This window comes from Rattus norvegicus, chromosome 14 (assembly GCF_021556685.1).
Source record: "Rattus norvegicus strain SHRSP/BbbUtx chromosome 14, alternate assembly SHRSP_T2T, whole genome shotgun sequence".
Taxonomy (NCBI): Eukaryota; Metazoa; Chordata; class Mammalia; order Rodentia; family Muridae; genus Rattus; species Rattus norvegicus.
In genome coordinates this window covers 20134267-20153979 of record NC_141547.1, presented here as the reverse complement: position 1 = coordinate 20153979, position 19713 = coordinate 20134267, and the positions used below count along the sequence as shown (strand labels likewise).

The window sequence follows — 19713 nt, the reverse complement described above, 5'->3', positions numbered from 1 at the left end:
AATAAAATAAAATATAACTCTGTCCTATGCTCTTGCCAAACCACATGTTACAAGTTGCATTGGCTTTTCGTTCGCTTGCCTGATTCTCCCCATAACACTTCTTCCAGAATGGTCTTACAAAACTATAATTGTGACACTAATAAGAAACACTCAGTATGTAGTGGCATCCTAATACCTCACCTATTTAAACTACATTTGCATCTCCCTTCCCCTACACTGCCGGTCTACTTTGATCTCAGATGAACTTTTTTTTTCTGCCCTGGAGAATCCAGACTGAAGGAGCAGAGTTGATGAATACCTGCTCTCTGGACTGTTGCCAGTGGCCGCCGCAGAAAGAGAACGGCGCATTATCCTAAAGCTTCTGGTCAGAAGTAACATATATTTCTCACTCATATTTAGCTGATCAAAGCAAATCTCCAAGTGTGAAAGCTGAGAAGTAGACCGGGAAAGGCACCAGCATGAGGAACGGAAAAACTTACTAGACATTACTAACAGATGATGCCTACATTGCCTCGCTTAATTAACAGATACCAGCTGCCGACAAGATGGACCTCAGTCGTATTTATTTCCCTAAGAAAAGCTTACATGAGGTGACCCCCTAACTACTCTATCTCACCTATCAATTCACCACAAGTATCCTACCTCCCAATTATCCTGAATTATAAATGATCCCCAAACTGTGAGCTTATGTCATACCCCTTGTATTTGCACATGATAGCCACTGTGCTTAGAATGTTCTTTCCTTGTGTGTCTACGTAAGAAGACTCTCCTCTGCCTCTGGGTCCCAGCTCCAATAGTTTCTCCATTATAAAGTTTTACCAGAGGTGAATATAGTTGTGCATTCATATAAATTCCAGCGCTCAGGAGATGGAAGTGTAGTTTCCCTTTGAATGTATAGTGACTTGCAGGCGATCTTTACTGCTTATAAAGACCTTATCAGAAAAGGCACATAATACATACATACATGCATGCATACATACATACATACAAACTTATTGTGTCACCCTACCCTTAATCATATACCCATAGTTTTCTTTTAAAAACTTCACATTAAAAGAAAAGTTACACACGTTTGTGGAATACAGATGGGAATACTTATTCAGCAATTGAAAGGAAGGACATTATGAATTTTGGAGGCAAATAGATAGAACTAGAAAATATCCACCTGAGTGAGGCAACCCAATCCAAAAGACATGCATGGTATGTACTCACTGATAAGTGAATATTAGGCCAAAAATACAGGAAACCAAGGATAGACACCAACAGACACTAAGAAGTTAAACAAGAGGGAAGGCCCAAGTGAGGATGCTTCAATCCCATTTGGAAGGGGGAAGAAATAATGCCAGGAGGCAGACAGAGGGAGAAACTTGAGTGGGAGAGAGGAAGGGAGGGGAATAGTGGGGCAGGATCAGGTATGAGGCTAGACAGGAGAGAAGCCCAGAGGGTCAGGAGGATGAATGGAAATACACAGTTGCATGGGATGGGGTGGAGAGAACCTTTAGAAAGTACCAGAGACCTGGGAGGTGAGAGAATCTCAGGACTCAGTGTGGGTGACCTTAGCCAAAATACCCAAAAGTGGGGAGATGGAAACTGAAGCAACAACCTCCAGGAGTTAGACTGGGCTCCCAGTGCCCACTGGGACTCACCAATCCACTTTCAATTGTTTTGACCCAGAATTGTCTTGTCTTAAAGAACTGCAGGGACAAAACTGGACCAGAGACTGAATTAAAGGGCATCCAGGGATTGGCCCAACTTGTGATCCATCCCATGGGTGGGCATCAAACCCTGGCACTATTACTAATGTTATGTTGTGCATGTAGACAGAAGTCTAGGATGGCTGACATCATAGAGGGTCTACCAGCAGCCGACTGAGACAGACACAGATACCTACAGCCAACCATTGGACTGAGGTCAGGGACCCCTATGGAAAAGTTAGAGGAAGGATTGATGGAGCTGAAAGGGATTGAGACCCATAGGAAGACCAACAATATCAATTAACCTGGGCCCTTGGGAGCTCCCAGAGCCACCAACCAAAGAGCATACACAAGGCCCCCAGCCTGTATCCAGCAGAGAACTGCCTTGTCTGGCCTCAGTGGGAGAGGGTGCACCTAATTCTGTAGGAATTTGATGCCTCAGAGTAGGGGGAGAGCACCGTCTCAGAGACAAAGGGGAGGGAGATGAGGGGAAGAATTCTGGGAGGGAGACTGAAAAGGGGCAACATTTAGGGTATAAATAAATAAAATTATTAAAGAGTAATTTGAAATAAACAAAACTCTATCACAAATGCACGAGAGAGAGAGAGAGAGACAGAGACAGAGACAGAGACAGACAAGACTTTTTGTGTCATCCTGCCCTTAATCACATACCCATAGTTTTATTTTATCAATCTTCGTATTTAAAAGACAGTCACACTCCCTTGTTTGTAAATAATTCTCTTAGTTAAACTTTTCTGGATTATTCCTAGCATTCAATAAATAATTTTGGTTGAAAAAGGCCTTTACTCTAAGGGGATACTATGATTTAGATTTGGCAAAATAAGCAACATCAATGAATGGGACAAGAGCAGGGTAGATGTGTGTGTAAAGAATAGTATTGGAGAGTATTAACTGATCAAGTTGACTTTTATCTACGTAACTTTTCTTAATTAAGCCTGATGATAGTTTTAATTGTAGTAGAGGTTCATATATGATTAAATAAGTTTAGAGACATTTCTCAAGCCTCCTCTATCTCATGAGCCTTCTCCTTGTCAGATCAGAGTGTCCTTTCCTCTAAATTGGCATAACGAGGGTCATTCTAATAGTGAACAATACTCTTCACTTTTTGTGATGTCCTATACATTTGTCATTTGTATCGTTTTACAGGGCTATGAATAGACTAAAGCAACAAAGCTATTAAGAACATGAAATGACATTTATTTTTTTTTGAAATGACATTTATATCTAAGCTATCATAAGGTGAACTCATGCTACCAAGCAGCTGGAGGTTGCCGAACTCGTGCTTCCTAAGCAGCGGCCATTTTGACAGCTTTACCCAGGTGCTGATGGTAATCATACTTCCAGAAACCTCAGCCGTCCCAGCGATTCAGACCTGACTGCTTCATTATGGAAAACACACCCTTGAATTATGTAATATTAGCTTGACCTTTAAAGGAAAGAACAAGACATTTAGCTTTTCAGAATTCTCCGCTGAGAGTTTCCCAGTATTGCTAAGAAGCTGCCAGAGATTTCTCAAGCACATCCTGCTAAATGAACAGGATTAGTTCTAGGACAGATCTTAACAATTCTTCCTCTTTGGACTCGACCTGTATCCATCAACCTGTGCCAAGAGGAAGTCTCTGAAAGCCCATTTAAACTGTAGGTCTAAATGTCATTTTTCCAAAGTACCCATAAAATATACAAAGAAAAAATGGACTTCTATATTTCAATTCAAATATCCTTGTAAAAGCACATTTTCCGTGTAGATATTAGAAGTGCCTTTAAATATCTTTGGTTACAATAATAAAGATTTGTATTTATTTTAACTTTGTGTGACACTCTAGACATAGAATTTTTGTGAAAAGTTCTGAGTCCCTAAGCAAATCTAGTTGCTATTTCTACAAAACCTAATGTGCATTCTTTGCTGGGAAAATAACATATCCACTCAGTGAACTTTGTGTTCCATAGCATTGAAGATGAGAAATTGCTGTAAAAGTACCTCAGTGGTCAGGTTCCTCCTGACATTGCAACCAAACATCAGCCTCACTGACCCCAAATTATCCCACACCAGTTATTGCCCCAGTTTTTAAGAGAGGCATTTCAGCCCAACCTAACATTTATTTAAAGCTGGAACTTAGGCATAACGCATCCCCAGACAGTTCCTAAATCATTACCCAATGTTTATTCATGGAACCCTTTAGTCTTCTTCGTAGAGGTGGATCTTAAACGGTAATAATTTTTCATTGAGTTATACTTTCTCTTAATTGGTTTAAAATTTTTCATTTATACCTTCTGGGTTAGATTCTGTTTAGTAACATTTTTTAATGGTTTAGCTACAAGACTTTCTTTTTCCCCAGTTTTTGTCTTGTGAATAAAATCATGAGGTGACATTTTTTCTAGAATATTGTAATCATCAGAGAGATAATTTGGTAATAAGTTACCAGTGAAGCTTTAATATTTTTATTCTTCTGTCTGTATGCAAAAGATAATAGAAGAGACAGTGGTCTTATATGCATTAGCTCTGTGTCAGAGGCCTGTCACTGTCAGAGCACATGCTTTAATGTGATGGTCCAGGATTCTGGTGTAGATTTCAGTTCAGATGCTGACCCTGGACCTCATCCAAACACTCATAGTAAGACTTTTTAATATTAATAAATGTTGAGTGCCTCACCTAAACATGAGGTCATCAAGTCATATCTAAATAAGCCTTAGATTTGTGACTTAGTGCGATTGAACTAACTTATACAAAGACAACATTCGTACAGGGCTTGACACAGTCCATGTGTTAGATAAACCATGATGCCCTAATAAGCATCCTCATCCAAAAAAAGGGGTTGAGTGTGAGGTTTCATAGGACAATGCAGGAATAGTCTACACATCAGGGACCCACATGTACATATGGAAGAACAGAGCACAGGAAAGCACAAATATTCCTGAAGACAATGGCATACACATTACAAATTCTTAAAGTCTCTAGTGTAGTCATAAATATGACAGCCAAAGGCTTCATCTGTGGAAATATTATAAATCACAAGAGTTTCTTATTAGATAAAAACTGAGATCAATACTACTTATAAATGAATCTTCCTAGCGATGTAACAGATACTCGTGAATCCTGGTGTGTCCACAGCATTTGTTCCTTTCTAAAAAACATTCTAAGAAAGGAAGTTGTCTGTGATTCTGGCTTATTAATTCCTGGCTTTGGTTGCTTTCAGTAATTGTTATTACAAGTAGAAAAGCTCCTTGGAAATGGGATAGAGAAATGCTATGCTTCTTTGCTAGAATACGGCTTCAACAATGAGCACTATGTGACCTTCATGTTTCGTGATCTCAGCTAAGTACACTGATGACTGGAACATGCCTGGATTTCTTTTTTCCTCATGGCAGACATAAGCAACTGCAGATTTTGATGAAGCAAAAATAAACAGCTTATCCAATAGTTATCACTTAGAAAATTCTCTACCAATCTAAGATTTGCCACAGAAAATTCGTAAGTTGAAAGATATTGATTGCAAGAATCTATAGGAGACTAGTGTGTGCAAGAGAACTGGAGAATTTTCAGCAAATGCTCAAAAGAAATGCTACTCATTCTAAGAGGGTGGCTCTCGGTGAGCTCGTCTGTCTAGTGGAAGAACACCCACCATTGGGATAGTGAGATTTAGAAATAAAAGGCCACAAAGATGAGTGAGTAGAAAAAGAGCATGTATGGAAATAGATGGGTGATGGATGAATATGACCTAAACTTTTTATATGAAACTCTCAAATACTAATAAAAAAGAAATCAACAGAATGAAAAATGCTTGCAAAACTGTGTAGTCTTTCAGTCTCAAGTAGATGCAAAGTCTATGATGGTGAAACACTTGTAAAGAGACAGTTCAAAGTTGAATTCTATTGGTGAAGAACTAGTCCATAATTTAGCAAACTAACCTCTTCGAATTTGAATTACCAATATAATGATGATAACCATACTTTAGAGGTGCTCAGGGGAACCCAATGAGAAGATCCGTTTGGACCACAAAGCAGAGCCAGACACTTGATGCTCTAACTTACTACTGACATGTTTATGTTGCAACCCATAAGGTTCTATGAGCAACAAGAACCATTTTAACGGTTGAAGAGTTCACTAGCTTGTGAGGCAACAATGTGCAAAACGGGCTGTTACTATCTCTTCAGATTCTGTAGTGAATAGCCCATTGTTAAACCATAACTGGATATTAGACAGTAGAATACTGACATTAAGGAAATTTGAAGTTCCTTCAAATCAGGCATCTTTTATTGTTTCTTTGTTCTTTTCACTTTTGGTTTGGGGCGTTCCGAGTGTTTTTCATTTGTTTACTTACTTTGGTCAGAGATTTAGTTCACCAGCATGTCATTGTCTAAAGGAAAGGAGAGAATTTAAGAGAACAGGACCCCTGTTGAAGGAATCAGAGAAAGAACTGGAAGAGCTTGAAGGGGCTTGAGACCCCATATGAACAACAATGCCAACCAACCAGAGCTTCCAGGGACTAAGCCACTACCTAAAGACTATACATGGACTGACCCTGGACTCTGACCTCATAGGTAGCAATGAATATCCTAGTAAGAGCACCAGTGGAAGGGGAAGCCCTGGGTCCTGCTAAGACTGAACCCCCAGTGAACTAGATTGTTGGGGGGAGGGCAACAAGGGGGGGAGGATGGGGAGTGGAACACCCATAAAAAAGGGGAGGGGGAGGGGCTAGAGGGATGTTGGCCCAGAAACTGGGAAAGGGAATAACACTCGAAATGTAAATAAGAAATACTCAAGTTAATAAAAAAAATTTAAAAAAAGAGATAAGTGCTTTAAAAAGTAAGTGGAATCTTCATAATACTATGAAGTTAATACTTTGTATCTATTTCAAGCTTTTCAATGAAAGAATTAAAGCTTATGTATATTTATAATAAAGTCTGTCCATGGTGGTCTAATGGACTCGGAAAATCCCCTGGTACATGTGACTCAGCTGTCTCTGAGCTCTTCTTAGCTACTTCTGGAGTCAGGCTGTTGAGAGTTTAACAAAAGTCCCCATCAGTCTGTGTAACTGATAACTCAGAATCTGCCCCTTTATTGAGGTCCTCCTTCCCCCTTCTGTACTGCTTGTCATGAGTCCTTATTGCCCTATGTTCTTCTCCTTGAGATCACTTCTCAAGTGGTACCGCCTTGGGACTTTCTCATTCCCACTGTTGCTTCTGCTGCAGGGCTGTTCTCGTTGATTGCAAATGCATCTGCTGTGTCTTCCTCACCATGTCTTGCCTCTTTTCCTGAGATGGATTCTTCCTTAATTTCAGGAAGTTACTGATTTCTGTCTTCAGACCTGGGATTTTTACCCAGTGGCTTTCTGAAAACTCTACTAATAAAGTAATCCTTGCTCACAAAAATCTTCCATTTCTAAGAATTTGCAAACTCACCAACTTAAATTTATACTTTTTCTCTTAGTAACAATTATTATGGTACCATGTGTTTCCTTCTCAAGTTAGATATTTATAGGCCTTAGAAGAATGCTAGATCCAGAATCAAAGGACTAAAATTCTAACCACAATTTTCCTTTTTTTTATTTATTTTTATTTTTATTTCATGTATGTAGGTGTTTTGCATGTATGAATGTACTACACTTGCCTGCCTTATTGCTCATGGAAACTATAAAATGGTGCAAGATACTTTGGAACTAAAGTTACAGAGAGTGATAAATTGCCTAGTGGGTGCTAAAAACCCAACCTAGGTCCTCTGGGAAAGTGGGCAGTGCTCTTAACTGCTGGGTCATCTCTTCAGTAACCTCTCACACATTTTCGACAGTGAGTTAAATTAAATTAAAATTTTAATTTTCTTAGAGACTATAACCATACCTCTTATTGCTAACACCGAGGTTCCTTTGGTGCCTGGCATAGACATGGCTTTCCAGTAACTATTTGTGTCACTGGAAAAGCAATGAAGAAAGATGCTGGACCTCCTGAACCTCATCTTTCTCACTGAAACAGGTAACTCATCTTGACTATATTGGAATGTATTAGAACTTGCTGGAAATTATAGCTCATATATTATAAAAATCATTTTATTTTAAGGAGTGCTAAAAGTTCAGATTTATTTTTTCATAGTCCACAGAAACAGTGGGCAGCTTCACAAAGGTATTCTGTGAGACCCTTGATTGATTCTTCAGGATAGTTCATAAAGCGAGCAAAGATAACATTGATAGAAAAAAACTAAGTCACTTCAGGTTACTAAGACAGAGCACAGATACGGAGACTTTCACTGCTACCTAACCCAACAGTCATATGCACTTGACCCATGTGATTTTGTCCTTTTATTTGAGTGAAGGTTTGTTTTGTGCTGGTGATTGAATGAAAACAAAATAATGATGTCCAGTTACAATTTCTAGTTCAGAATTTTCTCATCCTGTGTCCTTGAACCTTAACCTATACTGAATGCCATTGCTCTGGATCTTTTCCCTCACTTAAATAAAGTAAATCATTTATTTAACAAAGTTCCATGAACTATGTTCTAGATAAATGATGTAATTATAGTAAGGGCACATGTATAACAGAGTAAGACAGACACACCCAACATACACACTGCAGTACAGAAACAAGGTCTTCCTCTCTCCTCAGGTACAGATTTGCTTTCAATGATATAGGGACTTGGAAGGTATCATATATTAAGGCACAGGCTGTGGTTTTCCAGATGTTTCAACTATTACATATATGGGAAGTTTTAATACTTTTTAAATTGTTTTTAATCTTATAACATGTATGTGCACATGCATGTGAAGGTTGTCCATGGAAGCCAGAAAATAGTTTCAAAGTCTCTGGAACTATAATTACATATAGTTTTGAACCACATGGTGTGGGTGATGAGAACCAAACCCAAGTCTTCTACAAGAACAGCGAGTGCTTTTGATCGTGGAGCCTTCTGTCCAGACGCTTAGCTACTTTAAGATATTCAACTAATGGAAAATTCAAGTAAAGTATCTTAATTATCTTCAGACTTCAAGAATAAAGCAAGATGAAGCTATTCCTATCAGGATGTTATCATCTCAGTTTAGTGCAAAGGCTTGGCAAGTTCCTGACTCGGTAGTGGGGTTAGCTGCCCGGGGGCCTGAAGGATGTAATAGAAATTCTCAAGTGAGTGCTAACTTACAGGATATTTAATTTAATTTAACAATACTCAAAGTAAGCCAAAGTCTGTCTATCTACACACTGTGTGTGTGTGTGTGTGTGTGTGTGTAAATATGAAAACTTCTACCTAGTTTAATCACTCAATTATTTGTCAGCATTTTTGAGCCTAGAATGGTTATTACATTAAGCACCAAGTTTTAGTAATTTAACTATCACATTCTAGCACAGTCTAAATATCTAATCTTGAGATTTTTTTGATGCATATAATATCTAGTAGTAACTTATCTTCCTTTTTGGGTCACTTACTTAAGTTATCCATTTTTAGATGATAAAAGGAGTGGGACAAAATTAGCCTAGGGGAGTTAGTCATGACCGAGGAAAATCCAGGAGTGATCACAGGAAAAATGCCTCTGGATAATTGAAAGGCATTACTTAGGGTGTGGGAATCCATACACCACCAAGATGATTAGGAAAGGGGTTATTAGCTAAGCCATTGTCTAAAACCCACTGATTCACTGGTCCCTTTCAATCATGATTGGTCCCTTTTTTTTCTAAAGATGGGTTTTAAATTTTAAGAGGATCTGGACACCAGAGTGAGAAAGAAAGGGACACAGATCTTACAAAGAAGTAAGGTAAGATATCTTTGCTTTGATAGTTTATGAACCCAGCTTCTGGTACACTACCCTGGGTGCCCTAATCTGTATCTATATCTGTGACATGAAGTATGGTGGGAACTTTGCAAGTAGAGGCAAGAGACAAGAAGTGTCTACCAGTAATGCATCAATACTGCCTTATGCCTTGTCCCTTTCCTGGATTAGAGAAATAAGGCTAAAACCCCTACAGTCAATAATCGGGAATAGTACGAGACTTCTAATGGAAATTTTATCTTTTGCTTAGGATTCTTAGATTTTTGTTGTGATTCTTTTTCACTAAGAACATCAAGATCATCCTAATACTAAGGATCCAGTCAGTTAACCCCAGGCAGGGGGCTCCATGGGGCATTCACTCCTGTCAAAGTCTCCCAATCACCTGCTGCTAAATGAACTGTACGATCAAGCAAACAGCTCTTCCCCATAAATAGCTACGCTGAGAGAAAACAGTTATTAAGATAACATTTTATTTTGAGCAATAAAAGATAAGACTGAAGAACTAACTCAACTATTACTTGGATTTGACAGGCCATCTGATGAATTTTGCAAGGCCTTTCTTTTTGTCATGACATTTTAAGCAAAAAGTATCTTTTAAAGCTATGTGTCACAACTTGTTGTATAGGTATATCATCTGAAAATGAAAATTATAATTCTTCTTGGACTCATCGGAGCTACATCGTCAGCCCCGGTAAGTGGTTTGTGGTGCTTTTGATTTCATGTAAACCCATGCAATTCCCTCCCTTCACCACTTTCCTTTCTTTCTTTTTTAGCTTATAACACAGCGTCTATTGTCTGCTAGCAACAGCCATGAGGTTAGTTTAAGCAATTAAAACATTCTCCTGTATTCTGTATGTGAAAACACACTGGGAAGAGATAAAAGCCTGCACCTGCCACTCTAGCTCTTAAACATCTCCAAATACATTTCTGTGTTGCATCATTGTTTTGTCTCTCAGGTGCCTTGTTAAAGGCAATTGCAAATTCCCCAAGCACAGATAGAGCGTCATCTGTATACTTTGTACCAATGGCACCCTACGTGTATCTTAAATATAAATGTATAAACCATACCCAAGTCACTGGGATGAGCTGAAGCTGTGAGCTCTTGTTCACGGCAGGGATGGCAGTGTTAAACCTGAATCTTGTTTGCAACTTCTAATCATTGTGCAGTCTTGTTGGGGGAATGTGTCCCTTCAAACTGAGAACTGATCACCCCCGCACTGCCTTGAGCTCTAGCTATAGAAAACATATAGACTGAATAGTCATCTTGTTTCTATGTTGTCTCTCCTTTTCTAGTTACTCCTGAATCTTAATAATGGTCAACTTTTGCCACTGCAATTTCAGGTACCGCTGTGTAAATATTTGGCTCAAAGGGAATATATTTCTAATGAGCATTTCTTATGGTATGGGATAAGAGCAAAATGCATTTACTTATATTTGTTTTATAAATGGTATGACTTGATGAGCCAGGGTGGGGAGATACCAAGGGGCCCCATCCTCTCAGAGGAGAATAGGAAAGGAGATGGGGGAAGGAACTCTGTGAGGGGGATTGGGAGGGGGCAGCATTTGGGATATAAGCAAACAAAAATGGACAAACAAAACTTCGTATATGCCAGGTAGAAATTCTGATGATCTTTGACATAGTTAACTATTTTAAACAAATCACATGTAGTCAACCCTGAGGAATGGGGTGGTAGGGGTATCTTTTGAATGCAGTCAAAGGCTGTAGAAGCTTGTGCTCTTTTATTAACTCTTTGTGTTCCATGTTTTTCATCATTTGAAAACAGTGACATTTATAAGTAGTTGAAATGCTGTCTTTTCATAAAAACTGAAATATGTGAATTGTCTACACTTTGTTGCCTTTCTTACTGAGGATTGATTTCAATTTCTTTCTTTTTTATGCAAAAGAGTTATTGTTCCTTTCTATCTTCGCATTTCACAGAGCGCCTTCAACTCCTGGATTCCTCCCTTCCCTGGGCTTCTACAGCAGCAACAGCAGCAGGCTCAGGTCTCAGGACGCCCACAGTTTCCTCTCTCAACACTAGAGAGCTTTGCTGGGCTATTCCCAAATCAGATACCTTTCTCAAGACAGGTTGGGTTTGCCCAAGGAGGTCAGGCTGGCCAGCCAGACTTCTCACAGCAGCAGACACCATCTCAGACCCAGCAGGCTAGTCCTGTAAGTGAAGCTTCTTCCCTTTTGGAACTGTATGACAGAGCATAAAGGTTTTTGTGAATTAGCTTTGAAATATCACGGGAGTTTAATCCAATTTTCTCCTATATTATTGCAACCACCCCTGAAAGTATCTCTCTATATTTTCTGATTTTTAACATAAAAATAACATTAAGATCAATTGCCCTCAAATATAGTCAATAACCAGGAGCTCAAACAACATGTGGATGCAGTATTTGTATGGATTCTAGCTCATGTAGAAGGTCAATTTTACTAATGAAAACGATACCTGAGAAGCTGTATCTAGGGAAAGGAGAATTGTAACAATTCAGAGAGATTTGCTTATACGACTTTGTGGCTATTCTTTTGCTCAGATGTCCTATGTGGTTCCTGTAAAAGTGCCTCAAGATCAAACACAGGTAAGTGAAAAGAATTCCTTGACAAAGACAGAATGAATTCCTTTATATTCCCTTTTGTCCCCCTGGGTCTCTAGCACCAGGACCGCCAAACTGTGTACCATCCACCACTATATAGAGGCACTATAAGTGGCCTCTGGGCATCTGCTGATGTTGGCCTAACTTGATTCTTTAAGAACAGGCAGATAAAAAGGGTCTCTAGGACCCTTGAATATCTACGACATCACTATGCAGGAAGTGAATGAGTCCAGTAAGACCAGTATCATACCTTCCCTGTATTTAAATGCTGTCACTGGGGAAGAACTGAAGAGTAAAACTATGAGCTGACTTTTTACCTTCCCAAATTTTGTGTCACGTGATTTTGCATGCATACCTGATGTGTAGGTATAAATACCATACTTTATTATAATGATATTTATTATTATAAATAACACTAACACACATTATTGGTCTGTTATAAAATTCCACTGAAAACTTTTTCAGTCTCTTTTATGCCGTATTTAAAATATGACTCTATATTATAATTTAATGAGTTTTTCCCCTCTGGAAGAAAAAATCAAATTAATATTAACTGATAGATTAATTATTGGAATATAGAAACCCTGTCAATATTAGGATAATTAATTGTATAATACCTTAGGTTTGAAGGGACATGGCTTATGTATAAATTGTGATTCACATGAAGACTATTGACTTGTTCAAACAAAGTTATGCCACTTGGCTCTTCTATAAGTATAATTATGCAATTAAGTTTTGCTCCCACTGCCATTACATAATAACACAATTCTAGACATTATCTCATTGTATATCCTTAGGTCTGTAGTGAATCAGATATGTGACACATACGATTACGGTCCAGGAAACATAGTTTTAATGAGATTAAGTGTCTTAACCCAGTGAACCAAATAGCTGTTAGAAGTCACTCCTCTACCCACTTTTCAACCATTAATCCAGTGGCTCTCTGCATAGGCTTTAGGTCAAAAGTTTTGTGGGCTATTTCTAGAATTGCAAACACCTAAGCTCTACCTTAAGCCTAAAGTATTAGAACCTCTACTGTACCAGACGAACATTAGGTTCCTGGAGTCTTAATGGATAATTTTTACTCTTGGCAAGGATTTAAAAAAAAAGACACCTATTAATCAAATTGTATCCATTTCAGAAACACAGTTGCAATTATCTTCAAACCTTATATCTAATATAATCATTTGGTGAAGCAAATCCTAAAACAGCATTTAAAAGTGTCTGCATGTTCGGTGTTCTTTATTTTCCAAACATGCTCTCCATACAAGCACATAGACAATATAGCTAGAAGCCAATATACGGCAATGTGGGTGTGGTGCTTTCCTTATTGTTTCTCCAATATTCTAAGACTGATAAAGATTACTTTCAGATTTCTTTCTTTGACATTTGTGAGTGTTTTGCCTCACATGCAAACAGCACCAGAAGTCAGAAGATGGCATTGGATGCCTTAGAACTGGAGTTACTGGTGGTTATGAACCACCATGTGTGTGTGTGTTAGCAATCAAACCGAGTTCCTCTGTGGGAGCATCCAGTGCTCTTAATCTCTGATCCCTCTCCATTGCCCAGGAATTATTTTAATAAAATGCAAATCACCAAGTATTCAATTTAATTTATTCTTCATTTACTATGACAGAAATTCTAGTATCATGTTCTGTAGAATGATGGTCCTCAAAATCATAGGAAAAATACTACATGAACTATTAACCAATGTATAACATTTCCAAGATGGCGTTTATGAAAAGAACTCATGCTTACTACACTTAGTTTAATCCACTATATCCTAACTTGTTTGACTATGCATCCTTACAAATGAAGCCCTGTATCATGTTGGGTTCAAGCCATTTCACAATTCGAGAATCACTGTACATCTGCTATGCCTAGTACATTTGCTTGGAATGGTAGCTTATACCTGTGGAAACACCAGAGTGGAAAGTATTGCACATCCTGATCTAATGGACTCTCTCATGCACTTCTGTTTCCAGATGTTTCAGTACTACCCAGTTTACATGCTTCTGCCCTGGGAGCAACCACAGCAGACAGTCACATCCTCTCCCCAGCAGACAGGGCAGCAGCTATACGAGGAACAGGTACTATGAGGGTTCGGTTAAATTTGTGAATTTTAGAGTAAGGTAATTTCCCTGCAAAAAAGAATAATTGAGGATTCAGTGCATGTTCTTGACCACTTGACCTCAGAGAATAGGACATAGTGTCTCTCCTCATAGCAAACCTATAGATTAAGCCTTTAATAACAAGGAGTGAAGTCAGCAAATGGTTCTAATAAAAACAGGCTTAAAACTGACTTTTTTCTGAATTTGATTTTTTCTCACATTCAGAATCAAGAAGAATTTTTTCACTTAAATATAAATACACAAACGTGATTATTATTAAAATATAAAAATATGAAAGATTACAAAGAAAAATAGTTTTGGCCACTAGAACCTAAGATATAATTTGATAACCATATGTTTAGTTCTGTGAATATAGCACAAGCTTTAAGAATTTTAATGTAAATTCAGGTCTCTCATGATGTGGTGTTAAAAGATATCTTGACATTTAATGATAATTTTTTGAAACTAAAACATGTGGACTTTCAAAAAGCATTTAGTTAGTGTAAAAGATATCTAATTTGAAGTAACCATTTCTCAGAAATTTATGTCTAAAATCATCACAATAAATCTAATGACTTTTTCAAAATTCTGACAGATACCATTCTATAATCAATTTGGATTTGTACCACAACAAGCAGAACCTGTGAGTAAATACATAATTTTAATTTCTAAAACTATACTTGGAACTACTTGCCTCTCTATTGCACACATAGGTATCATTCAGATAGAAAAAATTCCAGAAATTTTAATATAGAAATTTTAATTTTTAGATGTATGAAGTCAGAATTACTGACACATTGGTATGAGAACATAATTAAGAAACCATAAAAAGATTTCTTACATGAGCAGGAATTGCATTGAGCGGTTCTGGAAGGAGAACACTCACGTAGTAGTCAGCTCTGGAGTAGGCTGTTCAGGAAGAAGGGTATTAAAGAAACCGCAGAAAGTGCAACAGGCTGTAACTGGGGAGCCAGTCACTAGCAGGAGCCAGGATGTGAGGACACTCGTACTTGCTCTCTTACGTTTCTCTTTAGATAGCATTATAAAGTTACACCTTTCAAATTCATCATGTTCAAAGACATTCTTCCCGGAAAGTCAATGCACTACAGAAGCCAAACCAAGTGTCAGAACAGTTTTCTACCTGCCAAGAATGCCTCTCTCTCTCTCTCTCTCTCTCTCTCTCTCTCTCTCTCTCTCTCTCTCTCTCTCTCTCTCTCTCTCTTTCCCCCCCTCTCTCTCCCTCCCTCCCTCCCTTCCCCTCCCTTCCCCCTCCCCGTCTCCCTCTCCTCTCCCTCTCCCTCTCTTGTCTCCTTCCCCATCTCCCTCCCCCCTCTCTCCTTCTCCCTCTCCTTCGCCCCTCTCCTGTCTCCCCTCTCCTTTCTCCCTTTTCCCTTCTCCCCTCTCATTTTCTAATGTATTCACTTTACATCCCCCTTTCTGATCACCTATTCCCACAATCCTTCCCCCATCTCCATCCTCCCTCCCCCCATTCTTCCTCTTTTCCTCTGAGCTCTGAGTGGGTGTGGGTCCCCCTGGGTATTCTCCCAACACACACACACACACACACACACACACACACACCCTGGTACATCAAGTCTCTGTGAAGCTAGGCGCTTCCTCCCCTACTGAGGCAAGACAAGGCACCCCAGCTTGTAGAACATATCCCACATACAGGCAACCGCTTTTTGATAGTCCCATTTCCAGTTGCTCAGGACCCATATGAAGGTCAAGCTGCACATCCGCTACATATGAGTGGGGAGGCCTAGGCCCAGCCCGTGAAGGAGTTGAAGTGCTGTGGTTGCCAAAGGAATGTGTAATGATCCGTCCCTGATCTAAATATTGTTACCTTTCTGCTTCTTCAGGGTGTACCAGGAGGACAGCAGCACTTAGTTCTTGACAGCTTTGTAGGCACAGCTCCAGAAACTCCTGGAATGGTAAGAGTCCTTACGAAAACGTTTGCAGCAACTGGAAACTGACTAGTGAATTCAGAAGGTCCCCCCGGGAGTATTCATTTTAATGTAAACGCTGTTAGGTCAACAACTGTTGTTTTCCCCTGTAATCTCTTTTAGGCACGTTCTAAATCATTCAGTTCCTCGAATATTTACTGAGAATTTTCTCCCAGAAACTTTTCTGTGCATCTTGTTTAAAAACTCAGGGCTTTTGTCAGTTGACAGTTGCTTGGGGAGAGAGAGAGAGAGAGTCATTTGTCATTGGTGGTGATGATTAATCCATGCATTAATGGATAGTCCTCACCAATGTGCACAATAACATTACTAATTTAATGCCATATATTTTTTAAAGAAAAAGTAAAAGAGGAAGCAGGAGGAGGGGGAGGAAGAAGAGGAGGAAACGCAGAAGTTGGGAGAGAGATGTGCTAGGGGACTCCAGAAGAAGCTAAAAGGGAAAACGTGGTGTGGCTGTAATCATAAAATGTATCGGACATATGTGACATGCTCTTAGAGTAAATTAAAAGGTGGCTGTTAGTATTCAACCATAGTTTTCAAATATAATCTCAACCTTTCTAAGATAGCTTATGAGCTAAAATGCTAATGAAGACACGTGCTGTTTCATTTGATGCCTGTCTGTGCCTCTTACTCCTTGAGATTCACATTCTTCCAGTTTTAAACAGCTACTGAAAGCTGTAACCACTTTGCTCCATTCTTGATCTCTACAGCCAGCAGTAGAAGGCCCGCTGTATCCACAAAAAGAACCAATCGGCTTTAAGCAAGATAATGTAGGCGTTTCCACGCCCTCAACTTCACCAAAACCCGACACGGGCAATTTTTTCACTTCTGAAATAAACCCGACGATTGCTCCACTGCTTCCAGAACAGAAGGTAGAGTGAACAAAGATTCGTCTGATGAAATATGTGTCTATGATCTAAGTGAGATGCTAATTTTTATGGTCAGGCATCACAATAAAAGCATGAGATATATACTATGTGGCCTCAACTCTGGATCAAGTGGTTAACAATTGTTTCAAATCAATGTGTCAGAGTGCAATTTGATTCTATTTTAATATATGCTCTTATGATGTTCTTTCTCTCTAGGTCAATGCTGATAGCCTAAGAGAACCATAAGACTTTGTTTACATCACTCAGAAGTTTTGGTAGGTATTTTTTGCCAAAATTATGCTTTAAATTCCATGAATTCATTGGAAAAGTAATGATAAATTCTTACCCTAACAATTACAAAGAAATAAGATAGAATTTATATCTACCTTCAAAGACCATGCTGATTATAAAATTTTCCTAATTTTTAAAAATAAAAATTAATGTTTTAGAGTTATGACTGCTTCATAACTTTCTAAAGTTATATATTGCTTCTATATAAAAGAGATTTCATGCTCTCTACGTAATCAGCCTTCCTGAGACATTCTTTCATTTTGCACGCTAAACATTGTGATAATGTCAATATTCCCTTATCTGTTTAAAACAAAATCTTAAAATAATAAAAGAATTGTACAATGGCAAAGCAATTTCAAAATTAATTGATTATATACTAAATATAACTGTTGCTAATTGTCTAAACCAACTTGGTTGACTACTGAAGCTACCTTATTAGTTTTATAAAGTCATCCTTGAAATTGTACTACAAAGAAAAACACACATTAAGAGGCTTGTAACGTCACTTAAAGAGCAAACTAAAAGATACAGTGTTGCAGTTTTTTTCATGAATCTATTCTGATTCTTCCTTCTACAAGAAGCTACACTGGGCAGTCTTCAAGAGAAAAGCGTCTACACAAACACAGTGAGTGGAGAGCATCAGTGCCTCTTCAGAAAAGCTCCTCCTAATGTACTATTTGAATCATGCAAATCAATTCAATTTATCATACCAAAATTTGCAAACTACTTCAATACCGTGTGAGCCACAGTCAGCATAAACCAGCCAGTGAGGTGTTTTTGTTTCTTTAATGAGCAATTTCCAGCAGCTAGACAATTGTATTCAAAGGAACCTACGAGTACTGAAATGCTGTTCTGTCTTACAGGAAGAAGATGAGATGGTACCTTGGCGTCTTTTAAAGATTATTGTCTTCTTATATGCTAATAGAAGTTTGTTTAATGATATAAAGCCTCTTCACTGATCTCATTTTTCTTTACTTAAAAAAGATATACTATTGATGTCACAAAAAATAATGTATCATGGAAAAATCCTATCTTTATAATGTTGTCTTTTCCCCAAAGATTATGGGGTTATATAATCTGGAAAATGACAAGCACTAAAAATAAAGCATATTTAACCAAAAAAAAAAAAAACAGGCCTTCTTAAAACATTCTGTAATAAAGGGAAAGTTGATTCAATGAAAAGCTTCTAAACATTTATGTGACACCCAAGCATGTACACACACACACACACACACACACACACACACATACACACACATACATACACACACATACCTACACACATATACATACACGCACACCACACACACATACATACACACACATACATACACACACATACATACACACATATACATACACGCACACCACACACACACACACATACATACACACACATGCACACACATACATACACACACACACATACACACACATACATACACACACATACATACACACATATACATACATGCACACCACACACACACATACATACACACACACATACCTACACACAGATACATACACGCACACCACACACACACATACATACACACACATACCTACACACAGATACATACACGCACACCACACACACACATACATACACACACATACCTACACACAGATACATACACGCACACCACACACACACACACACATACACACACACAAGTTCATGGTAATAAATTAATTTGATAACTGTGTTAATAATGAATGCCTCTAAACTTGTGTCATTCAAGAGAATAAATATGTACTAATGAGTAGATTTATGATGAGTGTGCTGATTGGTATTGAGATAAACTATGTGTCTATTTTTCTCATGTCAATATCTGGTCACTTTTCCCCGATTCACTCTGTCAGGTTGCTTATTATTCATTCTCGATGAAAATCAAACTTGTTTTGTTCTATTTTTGTTTTATGCTGTTTTACACTTTTTTTCCTTTCAAGGCAGGGTCTCACCCTATAGCCTTGACTATCCTGGAACTTAGTAAGTAGACCAGACTGTCCACGAATTCATAGAAATCATTACCTTTCCCTGCCTTTTAGTGCTATGCTTAAACTGTACACCACCACCCATGATCATCTAAAGTGGTTTTGAAACAGATATTGGCTGTGGGTGCACTTAGTGTACCACAACTACACAGAAAGATGGGACCTTAATTCAAAAGGACAAATGGAAGACACATGCTTGCTTAGGATGGCAGTGTCCTGCAGAACCTGAGACATAGATTTTTCAGACATAGATTTTGAATTTCATCTCTTTTAAGTTTGAATGTTCAAGGTATCACTGAGTCTTTCTTTCCAGTTGTAAATACAACTGGAGTAAGATATGAATTTCAGAATTTCTGAAGGTGCTTCTTGAAAAACATATAATAGAGAAGTACTCAGAAGTCTTTTCTCTCTTTTGT

At 38.3% G+C, this 19713-nt stretch overlaps 1 protein-coding gene and 1 long non-coding RNA gene across 7 annotated transcripts in view; one reads left to right on the top strand and one right to left on the bottom strand.

The window, feature by feature from the left end:
• Nucleotides 1–16039, bottom strand: part of LOC108352727 (uncharacterized) — a 36920-nt gene extending 20881 nt beyond the window's left edge. Inside the window, exons 1-5 of one of the 5 annotated variants that reach the window (XR_015637337.1) lie at nt 15848–16039; nt 15017–15278; nt 13977–14205; nt 11539–11663; nt 2892–3141 (exon numbers count right to left, since the gene is read on the bottom strand). This is a non-coding gene — a long non-coding RNA (uncharacterized LOC108352727). Of the gene's footprint in view, nt 1–2891; nt 3142–11538; nt 11664–13976; nt 14206–15016; nt 15279–15847 lie in introns of those variants that run through there. The other 4 variants (XR_015637338.1, XR_015637336.1, XR_015637335.1 and 1 more) reach the window with 4 other exon arrangements.
• Odam (odontogenic, ameloblast associated) lies at nt 9411–19064 on the top strand. Of its 2 annotated transcripts, NM_001044274.1 has the most exon segments (12): nt 9411–9448; nt 10089–10154; nt 10237–10278; nt 10757–10804; nt 11403–11636; nt 12005–12049; nt 14050–14154; nt 14771–14818; nt 16038–16109; nt 16850–17011; nt 17225–17283; nt 18163–18430. In NM_001044274.1, coding segments are annotated over 10 exon segments (837 nt in total). In that variant the 5' UTR covers nt 9411–9448; nt 10089–10103; the 3' UTR covers nt 17255–17283; nt 18163–18430.
• Nucleotides 19065–19713: the final 649 nt, after the last annotated feature.